This window comes from Tyto alba, unplaced genomic scaffold, assembly GCF_018691265.1.
Source record: "Tyto alba isolate M040663 unplaced genomic scaffold, T.alba_DEE_v4.0 Super-Scaffold_1, whole genome shotgun sequence".
Lineage (NCBI taxonomy): Eukaryota > Metazoa > Chordata > Aves > Strigiformes > Tytonidae > Tyto > Tyto alba.
In genome coordinates, this window is record NW_024881261.1 from 23,055,618 (window position 1) to 23,070,452 (window position 14,835).

Consider the following 14,835-nt stretch of genomic DNA (forward strand, 5'->3'; position numbering starts at 1 on the left):
AATGTGGGAGTTAAAAAAGCTTAGGAGTTCTAGTACAGCTCCCTACCTGGAAGCATGATCTAACAAATTCTGTATCATCCCTAGTTGTGGGAGAAGCAGACAAAGCTTGAACAGTCAGACTGGAGAAAGACGATGTCTGGTTTGGCACAGCAGCAGGTGAGAAGTACTGAGGATGAAAGTGATCTTGGAGGGCTTGTTAACTGCTGGATATACATCAAAAAAATCAAGAAACTTAGTCCTGTTTACCTCATCTCATTACAAGTTACTGTAAATGGTAGACCAAGCCTCCCTTTTTATTATGGTATTGGCTTTCCACAGAGCACTGTGTCAAACTAAAAATCTCCACTGTCCTCTTCAGTGTTTCTCATGATAATAGGCTTCAGTATATACACGGGCATTTCATGCTCTGGAGCAGTAATGGTGGAATCCGCTCTGCTCTCAGACGTAACAGAATAGTCCATCAGAGAGGTACAACTTCAGGAATGTGTTGAGGGGGCAAACAGGACTGGCACATTTTCTGCAACCTATTTGCAGCTGCTTCCAGATTCAAGGTACATTTCTTGGCTTCCTTATTTATCGATTATGGCACACCAGTTACTTATCTTTGTTTTGCTAAGATCCTGCATTAGTCTTCTCTTGGGAAGAATCAGAAGAGAGGACTAAATGTCTGTCAAGTCACTTTAATCTTTGGAATATGTTTAGGTATCATAACGATAGGAAATATCTAAAAGCCCAAGGGAGTCAGAACAGGATCCTCGAAAATGTTCATGTATGATTCAAAAACACCTCTGCGGGAGAAAAGGATATGGATGCTCCCTAGTACTAGTGAGATTAGTAGTACTTGAAAATATCCAGTATATCTGCACACCCATATATGGCCTTTGTGTAGTGCTCTCCCTTTCCATCGGCTACAATGAGTCAAAATATACAAAGATGTTGTAGACTTCATTAGTCACACTAGTTTATTCAAACATCTCCTTTGCATAAGAAACCAAGGCTTGCACTGATCTCTGGGAAAGAATGTGCTCACAGCTTGGAAAAGCGGTCTGTGCAAATGACACTGCAGCACGGCAGAGGTCAGCAGCTCGGGTGCAGGAGAGGGGGCCCGGCTGTAGGGTTTGGTCCATCATTTGCAATTCAATCCCATATAGCTCCCTCTTAGGGGAACAATTCACTAAATACAGAGTTGTTCTTTTTTTCTAATTCACCATATAATTCACCTCCCAAGTTCAATTAAGGAGCAATCTGTTGGTGACTGGAAGCAAGCTGCATTTATTTAGAAATACAAAATTATCCTTTGCTTCAGCAAAGACCACAAGCCTTAATAATTCTGGTGGTGAATGGCTGGTTGGGGTTTCCTTTAAATGGAATGGAATATTGTGTGAAGAATAGCATACTTTGGGGGGGTCGGAAGTCCTGGGGATGTAAAATTTAACTGAGAAGAGGAACTTTTGTTGAGCTTGGGCTTAAGGAAGTGACGAGGACCGGGCATGAAAGAAAACAAAAGGAAATCTTAGGATGGGACATTGGGGCTGGAAAAGAGTGATAGAGTTCAGAGCAATCCATCTTATTGAATCAGGCTTGTTCCTGTTCACACATCTAGTGGCTTTTGTCCAGTCAAGCTCTGTTAAACTATGGCACTTCCTTTGGGAGACAATCCCCTGATTTAGTGTGTCTCTTGGACCAGGAAGCTTTAACCTATAGTCAGCTGAGAGTCTGTGTATTTTATTTTCCTCTGGTTCATTTTTTTTCCTGTCTTTCATCATCCCTTTCCTGATACTCTAATTAGCTACAGTAGTATAATGTTGGAGAGGTAGAATTTTATACCATCCTCTCAGCCCTTCTCCAAGGTGTCAGTGATGTACCTTTTCCCCTGTCCTTGCCCCCTGAGAGGGGCTGGAGAAGGATTTGCAAGAAGCCAGCTCCGGAGCAAAAATAAGAGTTTTCTAGCTGGCAAAGCAAGACTGATTCAGGGGCTGAAAGATATCCAGCTGTCTTGAAAGTGGTACATCCCTCTTGGATGTTGTGTGGACACTTCCAGCAGTGCTGTATGACTAACAGTATCTGCCTTTCTGCGTTTAGTGGTTGACCATGCTGTTTGTGGTTTGTCTTGCCACCAAGACTGTAGAAACTTGCTAATACCTCTGTAGAGATCAGCTCATTCAGCTTCTCTTCTGCTCACAAGGGACCCACAGTAACAAGATATGGAATGAGGGAGGGGGACAATGGTGGTGGTATTAGCACCACCTTCCTAAGGCTCTGAATGCAGTCTGTGCCAGTTTTATTTATCTATGATACATCTTGCTATCTCATGTGTTGTGGTCTCTGACCCTAGGGACCATTTTTGAGTTCTCCCTCCTACTACAGTCCCCGTGTAGAGCTTTCCTGCCCAAGAGATGCTGGTTGGTTTTCCATGTTAGGTCTGTGACTGTTCAGTGTCTTGCTGCCCAGGTTTCTATACTCTCTATAGTTGCTCTCTGGCTTCCGTGGTGCTCCCAAGTTGGACCTTGCAAAATGGAAGGCCCAGGAAACCTGGAAGACAAACAATTATAGAAGAAACAGCCGCCTTCTTCTCTCTTTCCCCTCCCCCATTTTCCAGCCATTTTTCTATCCCTTTCACTACATTTTCTTCTACTGTCTTTGTCCTGAAGGTCGTCTTGCTGCTGGATGATCTCTTAGTGCTCCCTCCCTCCCCACACTCAGCACCTGCTGCTACTACATGGAATTCAAATCCAAGACTGTATGACTTGCTTCTCCCTTAGTGGGACAATCAGCAGATACCTGGATAGATTTTATGGTAGGGTGCAAAATCATTAAGCACTCTGAACTTTTTATTCATTTAGACATTTTTAAGAAACTAAAAAATACCACAGAAAACCAATATTGTGAAAATACTTCTTATTCTTACCTTTTTTAAAATAGTTAGCGTCTTTGAGTTTGGGATTTTTTTTGGTTTTCGTTACTTTATTTTTTCATTTGCTGGCTAATATTGGGGGAATTCATTTAGAAACAGTCATTTTAGGAGAAGTTGAAGATGATGGTGGTGGGAAGAAAGATTAGAAAATATTTTGTGAACAGAAAAATACAATTACAAAATCAAGACAGAAGATGTGTAGTTCAGGGTCCTTCCAGTGTTTTGAAAACTGCTTTGATTAAAGCAGTTATCCATGAACTGCGTGTGGGCATTCAGAACTTCACTGTGTCTGGCACCTTGCTAGCCCAGTAGCCAAGTGAAAATGAAATTAACTCACTCCTCCTGTGCTACCTGGTTGTGATTCTTACATGCTGCTCATGGGAGGGTTGTCTGTAAACCTTAGGATTGTAGGTACCAGTGTGGACATAATGCTGCTTATAGAAATCAGACTTTGGTGGTAACATTGTGTAAGGGAGGGAGATCTCTGTTTCCTGCAGCACCAGTGAGTTTGCACAGTTGGTATTTTCCTTTATAGCGGGCAAAACTATATTTGAAACAGAAGTGTGAAAAAGTTATCATTGGTTTTAAATCAGTGACACTGGGTGACTTGAAAAATCTTTTTCTGTGGCAGAATGGATGCAGTATTGAGGGAAAATCCTATTTTTGTGTCATACATCAGAAAAACTAAAATCAAGTACTGGACTGTTGCCAAGTATTGTGGTACCTAAATAGTCAAAAGACCATGAGTCTGTTTTCCATGAGGAAATAGGGAAGCCGGGGAGGGAGGTACTCAGAGTGGGACCAACCTGTTTTGTTTTGTTGACTGATCTGGAGGGAGCCACCTCCATGGTCAAGCTGGGGACATCCCTATGCCTGGTAGTGCTGTTCCAAAAGGGAGAGATAGCTGACGTTGGATGAAACACAGCACAATTCTTCCTGCTTTGGTAGCCAGTGGGTATTAGCATCACAGAGGAGGAGTTTTATTTTCAGATTAAGCTGAATTCGGGCCAGATGTGTAAGAGTTGATAAGAGTGTATTTGTCTGAATGTAGATCATGCCTTGCCTTGACAGTGTACCTTTTTTACTTTGAGATTTAACTTACTATTGCTACCATCCTCCTTGTATAGCTCCTATTCTCAGTAAACCCCTGTGGAGTTAACCTTCCCTGGAAGAGACTTTCTGCCTATTCAGTATATTGGGAAACTAAGGCACAGGATGGTAATGAGTTGCAAGGTGTCACTGTAGGCTAGGAAGAAATCCAGGAGAAGAGTATAGCTTTATCAGGCTCTTAGTCCCTGCTCCCTGTACAGGGAAAGCAGCTAATTTCTGTGGCCAGCAGATCCCCAAATTACATCACTGATAACTGCTGTCCTTCACATGTCAGAGCTCTGCCAGTCAACTCACCAGGAAATGTATCTCTGCTCTTTTTTCCTTTGCAGGAGGCCTGGGAGAACAGACTCTTGCGTCGAGTGCAAACACTTCAACCGATTGTAGTAACAAAGCAGTTAAAAAGGGTAATGTGGTACCCCACCCAGACCTTTGGGTATCTTTTTTTTACTTTTTTATTCCCTGCAAAAATGCATTTTGTCCTGTGTACATGTGTGTGCCTTCATGCCTAGGAGACCAGCCCTGCCCAGGTGTCTGCATTTGTTGCTGCTGGTGGACTCTCTGCAAGGGTGGGTTTGCCTTGTATAGTGTGGTGGGTTGACCTCAGCCAGCAGTGAAGCACCCACACAGTTGCTTGGTCACTATCCCCCTCCTCCAGAGCAGGATAGGTGACAGAGCAGGAAAAGCAAAAGTGAGAAAACTCATTGGTTGAGATAAAGACAATTGAGTAAGTGAGGGAAAAGGCTGTTGTGGTTTGAGCCTGGTCAGCAACCAACCACCGCAGCTGGTCACCCTCCCTTCCTCCTCCCCACCTGGGAATGTGGGAGGGAATTAGAGGCGTAAAGAGAGACTCGCAGGCTGAGATAGGAACAGTTTAATAATGGTAATAAAATGAGAACAATGACAATAGTAGAAAAAAAAATATAAACAGGCAATGCACAATGTAATTGCTCACCACCCCGCTAATCAATCCCCAGCCCGTTCCTGCCTAGTGATCCCGAAATACCAAGATCCCGGAAGCGAGAGAGAGCTCCTTCCCGACCACCCCTCCTTTATATAGTGAGCACGACGTTCCATGATTTGGAATATTTCATTGGCCAATTTGGGTCTGGTGCTCTGTCCATGCTCCCTCCCTGCTCCCTGTGCCCTTGCGCATGGGCAGGACATGGAGAGTTGGAGAGTCCTTGAAGTCTCGGCAGCAGCTGAAAACATCAGTGTGCTATCAGCATTCTTCTCATACCAAACCCAAAGCTAAATCCAAACCACAGCACTCATCTAGTCTCCAAAAAGGAATATTAACTCTATTTCAGCCCAAACCAGGACAAGGGAAAAAACTAAAATTATATAAAGGCAATTGCTTACTCCCATTCACAAGCAGACTGACGCCCAGACAGCTTCTGAGCAATGGCTACCTTGGAAGACAAAACCACGCAGATTTTTTTGCTGAGCATGATGACATATGGTATGGGATATCTATTTGACCAATTTGGGTCAGCTATCCCAGCTGCATCCTCTCCCAACTTCTTGCCTATCCCATGTCTACTAACTTGGGGAGTGGACAGGGTTCAGCAGAGTGAGAAAAAGAAAGCCTTGATGCTGTGCAAGCACTTTTCAGCAATAACCTGTACACTGGTATGTTATCAACACTGTTTCAGCCACAAATCCAAAACAGTACCTTATGGGTTGATATGAGGAAAGTTAATTCCATCCTTGCCAGACCAGGTACATACAGGTAGCCATGACAGTCACCGGGACAGCAAAAACATTTTACTCCAAGGCAGAGAGTATAATGCTAGCTGGCTGCCCCTTGCTGTAGGGATGTTTCAGCTAAACCAGTTTAAGCTTCTGTTTGCTCGAATTAGGGCTATCACCCAGGCAAAGTTTTGCAGTTGGCTTCTCCCACTTGTATAGGTAAGTTATTGCTCACAGGGTCAGTCCAGACCTGTGTTGTGGTTTGGGCCTGATCGGCAACCAACCACCGCAGCTAATCACCCTCCCTTCCCCCTCCCCAGCTGGGAATGGGGGAGGGATTAGAGGGGTGAAGGGAGACTCACAGGCTGAGATAAGAACAGTTTAATAATGGCAATAAAATGAGAACAATAACGATGATGGGGGAAAACAAAAAGAGATATATAAACAGGCGATGTACAGCGTAATTGCTCACCACCCACTAACCAATACCCAGCCCGTTCCCGGCCAGCGACCCCGAGATACCAAGATCCCACAATCGCAATCCCGGAAGCGAGAGAGAGAGAGCCCCTTCCCAACCACCCCTCCTTTATATAGTGAGCATGACGTTCCATGATATGGAATATTTCACTGGCCAGTTAGGGTCAGGTGCTGTGGCCGTGCTCCCTCCCTGCTCCCTGTGCCCTTGCGCACGGGCAGGACATGGAGAGTCGGAGAGTCCTTGAAGTCTCGGCAGCAGCTGAAAACATCAGTGTGCTATCAGCATTCTTCTCATACCAAACCCAAAGCTAAATCCAAACCACAGCACTCATCTAGTCCCCGAAAAGGAATATTAACTCTATTTCATCCCAAAGTAAGACAACCTGTGATCTTACAGCATTCTATACAAGGTGTTTGTAAGCCACTGTGTGCAGGAGGGACTGTTGTTTCCCGTGTACAGACAGAGGCACTGAGGCAGAGAGACCATGCAGCAGGTCAGTCTGCAGGGCAGATGTTCACGCTCCTGGCTGCTGTGTTCATAGTCCAGTGCCGTATTCTGTCATTGGAGCTACTTATGTCTCCTGAGCTGGTGGGAGGTCTGAGGGAGTGGAGCAGTGGGCAAGAGCACTTAGGGAAGGTGATTCTGCTTGCAAAGTTTTGTTGGTGCTTCTGGTGGCCTGTTTCCACTTAGAGATGGGCTGGTGCTGCTGTTGGCATAAAGCTAGGCTGTCTGTGCTGTCCAGATGGGGCTAGGAGACTCCTGAGCAAGTTTCAGAGGGCAGCAGGGACTGTTTCATGGCATGTCGCAGATGCATAATGCTGCCTGGACTGTGGGCAGCCTAAGGAGTCTCATACCCATGGCTGGTGTGCAGAAATCTCTGAGTGATGTTCATCATGGAGGGAGGAGGGGGATTTTAGAAAGGATCTCAGTTGTGCCATGCTTAGCAATAGTACAAATCAGTAAGAGATGTTTTGTCCAGGCAGACTAAGCATTAGCAAGGCTGCGTGGCTTTATCTTTATTAAAGAAACCCTCAACATACATGCAACTTGGCAGTGGCTGTAAGCAGTGCTTCTTCAAGGATGCTGTCCAGATTTCTTCTGTACCCTGGTGATACAGCATCTGCTGCCTGCTTTCCCCAAATCCCTGCTAGGGAGGGTGTGTCAGACCTCTTCAAGGACCCACTGCAAATTTGTTAAAGGCGGAAAATTTTAGCAGGAATTAGGAGCAGTCAAGAGCTGTTGCAGGACTGGTGTGGAAAGTTCACCCAAGAAGGTGTGTTGCTGGTGAGGAATGGAAGCGTTGGTGGTACACAAGTGTGGACCTGGGGTTGTCTCTGCAGAGCTCCTACGGCACCAGGGGCAGGAGAGTGTGGGGCAGATGGCTCCTCACGTGGCTTTGCTGGCAGCATCTGTCTGTGTGAAAATCCACGGAGATTTTGGGCAGCCCCAGGAGAAGATTGTGACTGGGAGACAGGTGTCTGCAAGACTACTTCTGTCTCCCTTCTTCCAGCTGTGGCCCTTGTAATGCCACAGCAGTACCTCTGTGGGGTAGGTGTATGCAAAGAAGGGGAGGGTGGTTCTTAATTGGGGAACTCTCAAGCTTGGTGCATCTGCCTTCCAGGGTCCAGCAGCTGGCTTGTGGATGGGGAAACTTCTGAAATGCCAGGTGCAGCTGTCATGCCAGGGAGGTGCTCAGGAGGAAGAGGAACAAAAGGAAAATTCCTGGCTTTATCCCACAGCTCAGAACAAGGCCTTCAACAGGAAGGGCTGGACCTGGTGAAGCAGGAGAGAGGGTCTGAAGTTCATTTCTTCCATCCTCCTGCAGTGCCTTCATTTCCTTCCCATTGTTTTGATCCCCTCAGCCTTGACAGTAGTGGTTTGCTTACTGGTGCTTCCGCTGGAGGCATGAATGGGAGAAGAGGCTCTCAGCAGCCCCTTTAGTAACTGGAGGAAGGTCTCAGAGGGGCTTGTGTTTTTTCATAACCCAGCAGTCCAAGTCCCTGACTTGGGAAGCAAAGCTGTAGCCAGTCTTGCTGATTTCCATGTGAATCACAAGACCACTTGGAGCTTCGGAAAGGTCCACCAGCACTGAGGAGCCACTGCCAGCAATGCTGCCTCTTGAGGTGAGAAAGGAGTTCCCCTTGGTGTGACTCTTTAGGCCAGCACTCTCTGCAAGTGTGACAATCCCTGTACTATATGATACCTTTGCCCAAGTCCAGCTGATGTGTTGGCTGTGTGATACAGGTAACTTAGGTAAGAAGTGGTGTCTATGCAGTCTTGCAAATGCTAGTAAAGCCCGGCTGGACTATGGCTGCTTTGAGAATTTGGGTCACCTATCGCACAGCAAATAGATGGTGAACAGCCAGGAAGCTCTGAACGGAGGGTATTTTCTGTGGCGTCAGACCCACACCACATTAAAAATGCAATTTGTGTAGGCATAACCAATATCTGATCAGCAGCACAGATGCAGGACAAGGTACAGGGTCTGTTTAGAAGCCCGTGTGAATCCTCAGGCAGGTTTTATGGCCAGCACAGAGCACCACACAGACAGGGCTCCTCTGCCTTTTTAGGAAGAGATTTGACCCCCTCCTGTTCCCCTTGTTTAAGTACTGTGTCCCCATCTATGAAGTTGCTGTTGGAGAGAGTGAGTGACTAAAGACAGGGAGGGTGTCCCTTTACACCTTTCTGGGAGAAGAGGTTTGGCATAGTGTGTATGGAGACTCCAAGACAAGAAGGGTCAGGTTGCTACAGATTAACCATCTCTAAGCCCCAAACCAATCATTGGCAAATCTAGCTATGGCTTCTGGTTTGGATTAACATGTTGCTTTTTCTGTTTTTCTTTTTCTGAAGCTCCAGGGTATTGCCTGAGGGCTGCATGTGGAACTAAAGAGGATTTAAACAGTGTTGCCACTCTGTCTTGCAGATGGCAGGCAGAACACAACGCTTGCGAGGAGACCGAAGAGGAACGAATATAAAGATGGGTCTGGGATGGATGCATACTCCCCTCCCAGAGTCCGCAGGGCAACGACATCCAGGGCTGAGAGGATCTGGCCAGGGGGGGTGATCCCCTATGTGATTGGAGGAAATTTCACTGGTCAGTAGTGAAAACATTGCTCCCTCTTTGCTCAGGGGCGAGTGTCTCAAAATGTGTGGGAGAGCTCAGGAGCAGTTTTCCCACAAATAACTCACGTCCTTGGGAACCTCTCTCCTGAGGCAGGGTGGGCATTTGGTTGCACAAGGAATTGTGCACTGTGGAAGCCTGAGGCTGAAGTGTGCAGTGAGATGGTTCTTCCCTTGGAGTCCAAGAAATAATTGGGTGACTCGGTTACTTTTCTTGATTGCTTCAGGGGCCAGCACCTGTGAGCTGTGCTGACCCTCTGTGTTTCCAAAAAGGGATCCTCTCTGCTGTTGGAAGAGCAGGAGCAGAAGTGTCCTGGGTTGCTTTCTGAAACCCCACGCAGAGAACCTTCCCTGTGCACTCTGCTTCCTGACCTGCTGTTTTCTGGGCACCAAACTTCAGGGTCTCGTGTAGGCATGTGTAGGGAGGAACAGTGAGCTGTGTCCCATGGTGGATGAGGATCTCTCCAAAGTATCCTTTTAGAATCTTTATAACATTCCCTGGGCATTGTCCAAACTAAAATGTCTCTTGGGGTGCAGCAGATCTCTTGCAAGTCTCTCATGTGAAACAGAGAGACAACTTGCTCTAAAGCCACCTCTCTGTAGCTCAGTGGTTTGCCATGGGATTGATTTCCTTGACTTGTGGATGACAAATGCCCTGCGCCTCACTGGAGCCAGCTCCTTCCTGTCTCACCCAAGGCTGCCTCCATGATGTCCCACTTAGATCCAGCAGACCTTATTCCCTTGGGCTCCCAGGATGTACTTTGTCCCAGCACCCACACTACTGCCCAGAGTCTGTGAAGCCCCAGTGGAAGGGTCTGTTCACTTCCTATAAAGGGAGTGACTGATGCAACCTGGCAGGATATTGAGTAGCCTGTTAGCCACAGCTGTCCCCCTACATTTGTCAGAGAACAGTCATCCCCATCACTCAGGGCCTGATGAAAGAGTCTTCTCTGTGTTCCATGTGTCCAACTGCCCTAACCAGTCCAGAGTAGGTAATGCCATCCTTCCATTTGGGGGACTGTGCAAGAAGCAGCTCTTGCCATAGCAGTTCTCCCTTGCATTCAGCCTGATGTTTTCCCTCAATTTAATTCCACCCTGGAGTTCCTCTCTGTATTCCTTGTGCCTTTCTGATGTACTTCTGGCCTTTTTCCACTCTCTAGTCCCCCTTGAGAGTGGCAGCTTGCTCTGTAGCCCTGTGTGTACCAGGGCTATGCTGGGAAGGCGGTACTGTAGGGAAGCCGCCTGAGGCTGTGTACCGCTCTGGGCCATTGCTTCCCAGCTGTCTGTCTGACTGTTCTGGATGCTGCTGAGTGACTGCTGGAGGTACCCTACTCCCTGGGGAGGGCATGTTTGGTGGCCTGTCTTCTTGCTAGTGCGAGACAGGTTTAATACCCTAATTCTCAGGTGTCTCTGTTCAAGTCCTGAGCTGTCCCTCAGTTCAAGCACAGAGCAGCAGCGTGTCTCTACACCTTCTTAAACTGCCCTGGGACTGCCTCTAGCTCCTATGTTGTTTTTGCTTCTAATTTTAAATATAAACTACTTGACGACAGCTTTGCCTTAGTTTTGAGGGTCATCTGTAGCACTCAGGAAATTACTGGATTTTGAAAGATGCGTGTGGTCATGTTACATTGCATCATGACAGCAAAATTGGCACACCACTGAGTATCTGGTGCACAGATCAGAACACCCAGCATCTCTGCTAGAATGACTTCTACCTAGTGAGGTGACATTTCTCATATGCAGGAATACTAATGTGCTTAACCAAGTTTGCTACTTGTTTAATTAGAACAATTAATTCATAAAGCAGAAGGAGAGGAAAGGATGATACAGTAAGTTAGTGCTATAGTTGGAAGCGGGTCCCAGATTCCTAGAGGTGTCTCAGGTATGGTATTGATTGTTGGAAAGATTGACTTTCTCCTGTGCAGATGAAGTCCGTTACAGATTTTCCTGAAATCCAGGCATTCACTGTTTGCTGCTCTTGTATTTCTTTTTCAGGAACCCAAAGAGCTATCTTTAAGCAAGCGATGAGGCACTGGGAGAAACACACTTGTGTGACATTTGTGGAGAGAACTGATGAAGAGAGTTTCATTGTGTTCACATACAGAACGTGTGGGTAAGTGACACACACATTTCCTGCAGCTGATTGTGTAGCAAACATCCCTTTAATTGATAGATGGCTTTGTAAGTCTAACTCTGGTCAGAATAGACCAATAGCTACGTGGGGGAACCTGTCAAAGAGATGCATCAGGTCACTTCCAGTGAGAATTGTTGTGATAAATCAGTATTTGCTCAAAAGAGGTTACTAAGCCTTTCTGGATTCTTTTTCCTGGGATAGCACTTAAGTTTATATATACATTTTTATAGATATGCACTTATGTGTTTTCTTTATAAATACACGCACACATACATGTAAATACGTATAGTGTATGCAACTGCTGGCCTGTCCTGGACCCTGCCAGGTGTCCTATGTCTCAGACTTCCTCAATTCACTGATGTGCTGCATGAGTTTGTGGGTTTTCTTTTCCAGGTGTTGCTCATACGTGGGTCGCCGAGGAGGGGGCCCTCAGGCTATATCCATTGGAAAGAACTGTGACAAGTTTGGTATTGTGGCTCATGAGCTGGGTCATGTGGTGGGTTTCTGGCATGAGCACACACGGCCTGACAGGGACCAGCATGTCACGATCATCAGAGAGAACATACAACAAGGTAAAATAGCACTTCAGGTTATTCCACCTGGCTTTTGGGTGGGTGGACACCTTTATTGCTGGACTTGTGGAAAACCCTAGTGGTCTGTGAGCTGGGATGAAGCTGGAATTACCTAGAATAAGGGTAAAAATAGTTGGGTGAATAGAGATTTTGGATGTCCAGCTGAAATTGTTACAATGTAGGAGTATATCCCTTTCATTCTAGTCTCTCAGAGGTGGAAGGCTTTTTTTTTTTTAAGTGATTTGCTTTTTTCCCTTTGTATTTGGCATCACAGGTCAGGAGTACAACTTTTTAAAGATGGAAGCTGGGGAAGTGAACTCACTGGGAGAGACCTATGACTTTGACAGCATCATGCACTATGCTAGGAACACATTCTCCAGGTGATAATCGAAGGTTACATGTCCTTAGGACTATTTTCAGTAGTTACGATTGGCTCTGTGGGGTACATGGAGCCTAGGAGGAGACCTGTGATCCGTTGCAGAGATATGTGGCAGTTGCAGTGAGCTCTGCTGAATTGCAAAGCTTGAAGAATATTTGGAAAAGCAAGGTGGCTGAAGAGAAGTATGGTGGACTCCTGTTTTCCCCTCCCCACTATAGTCACCCAGTGCTGATAATCTCGGAGACCTTCCAAAGCCATGTTAACGTGTTTTGCAACCTTTCCAGGCAGCACATATGTATGTGTGTGTGTATCTGCCCATGTGCAAGGAGGGTAATGCTAAAACCAGCTTTGGATCTCTTGGTTGTCTAGCTCATGCTTTGGAGTCACAATGTTGCCTTCAGAGTCTCTAGAAACTTCACTAGTGGAGAATTTAAACTCTAGATTGTGATCTTTAATTACTTGTCTATTTTTTTAACCACTTATGCATGTGCATGGCCTCTGCAACTCTGTGATTCTGTGTGATTGGGTTCTTTATGGAGAAGTTTTTGGTCCTGTTCCTGTCCCAACTAACTGACCAATTTCTGTGTAGGCCATTTTCACTTGACTCCAATCTCATCCCTCCAAATGGAGCCTATTTTCTGATCAGACAGCTCTACTGGATAGAGAGGTGAAATGAACATAGTTATTTATGTCCTGGATTTGGAATGAGAGTTACTGGATGACGAGCTTCATTTTGCTGCAATTCTTGAAGTTTTTTCCATAAATCCCACTATTGCTTCTTCCCAAGATCTTTCCTTCACTACATACCATGAGTAAAGGGGATGGGAGGCAGAGCACAAATATTCAAACTTTAGAGAACTTTTTGTTGCAAAAATTAATGTCTTTGGGGATTTTTAAATTTTCTTACTCCCCAGTTGTATGGAAGTGCCTGAGTTTTGTGCTTTTGTTTCTGAAGCTTCATGTCAACCAGGGGAAAATTATCAAACTTGCTGAAATGCTGCTTGTTCTGGCAGGAGAAAATGATGGCTGGGCAAGGATGTTTTGCAGTCTTCAGAGATTTCTTTGGATGAGATACCCAAAGCAAACAATTTTTCTTCCCTGAGGCATCTGCTGGACCTTTCCAGCATTTGATAGACTCTAAATAGTTAGAATTGTCTTGCACAAAAGCAGGATTAAGTTATTACTGCCATTTTTTAAATGCCTTTGAGTCTGTGTCTCTTGAAAACCAGGGTCCTTCAGAAGACTGCTGGGCCAAAAAGGGATAAAAATGGCAAGAGTCCTTCTTAATTTAAATTGGTGCTTAATAGGATTTTTAAGTCTGTTTTCTTTAAGCCCTTTGTCTCTGTGACCCACCCTTACCCCAGTAGCAGTCTTTGTGCAGTAATTGAACTGAGCACTAAGTGCCTCTGTGGACTGATTGTGCTCTCACTGTAAATAGGCACTCCTGGGAACGAGCTTTTACTTTACCAAGACTTGTCTTGACATCTGCTCCTCTAAGGGAATGATGCTTACTTTGACCAGTCAGTAGAGATTTGTGAGTGTATGCATGTCTCCATCTCACCTTACTGAGTTTTGTGAGTGCTGGCCAATTGCAACTCAAACTGACTAAAGCATAGAGCCCATGAAGATAGTTCCAGTGAATTTCCTTAAGATCAGTGACTAGCAATGGGAGAGAACCCCTGTGTGACCCTGCAAGGGAAGGGCTGTAGTGGGTGCATTAATACATTAGCAGACACCAGAAAGTCCACATAGGAAAAAGATGGTATGGGCACCCCACCAGTGGAGATGGGGTGTGTGAGTGAGGAAGAGGTGAAGGACACAGAGCTGTGTCTGTGACCTAGTGTCCTGAAGCAACTCTTACATGGCACTTAGCACAACTCCTGTGAGTGTTGATGGTAGCAAATCATATGGTGTTTGCCATCGTCAAGTGCTGCTGCAAATCCCGCAGCCTTTTTATTTTAGACATTGTACCTATGACAGAAAGGGACAGTTCTTCTGAGACACATGGAGTCTTAGCAGTGGAAATTGTTTCCAGTGGTGCTTCTGCACATTGCTGTAGGAGTCACTCCTAATTTTCAGTTCACAGTGAAATATATTTTTCATTTGCATTTGTGGCTAATAGGAATAGGAATATGGCAGAAGAGACTGTAATAACAGCAGTAACAAGTTTTTATCATGGGAATTTCTGTTCTTATCTATGTCAGAAAGTTGCTTTTTTTGCAGAGTGTAGCTGTAGATTCTAGTTCATTCCTCACAGGCATGACAGCAAATTAAATTGAATATTGCTGTCTCATTAAACAATTTATTTTACAGCTGTCAAGACCCAGAAATGGCAGCTTAGCAATAAGAAAGTTTAAACCTCCACAGAGTCCTAAGCAAATAGTGGGTTACCTTAATTCACCAAGCCTCTTGCTAGTAGACATGGCAGGACAGCCTGGA

The 14,835-nt window shown here is 45.5% G+C and overlaps 1 protein-coding gene across 4 annotated transcripts in view; it reads left to right on the forward strand.

Moving 5' to 3' along the window:
* TLL2 (tolloid like 2) overlaps positions 1-14,835 on the forward strand; it is a 101,006-nt gene that overhangs the window by 51,755 nt on the left and 34,416 nt on the right. Inside the window, exons 3-7 of one of the 4 annotated variants that reach the window (XM_042802391.1) lie at positions 4,354-4,428; positions 9,115-9,285; positions 11,307-11,424; positions 11,839-12,017; positions 12,292-12,397. In XM_042802391.1, coding sequence (XP_042658325.1) covers positions 4,354-4,428; positions 9,115-9,285; positions 11,307-11,424; positions 11,839-12,017; positions 12,292-12,397 — 649 coding nt within the window. Of the gene's footprint in view, positions 1-4,353; positions 4,458-9,114; positions 9,286-11,306; positions 11,425-11,838; positions 12,018-12,291; positions 12,398-14,835 lie in introns of those variants that run through there. The other 3 variants (XM_042802545.1, XM_042802447.1, XM_042802488.1) reach the window with 3 other exon arrangements.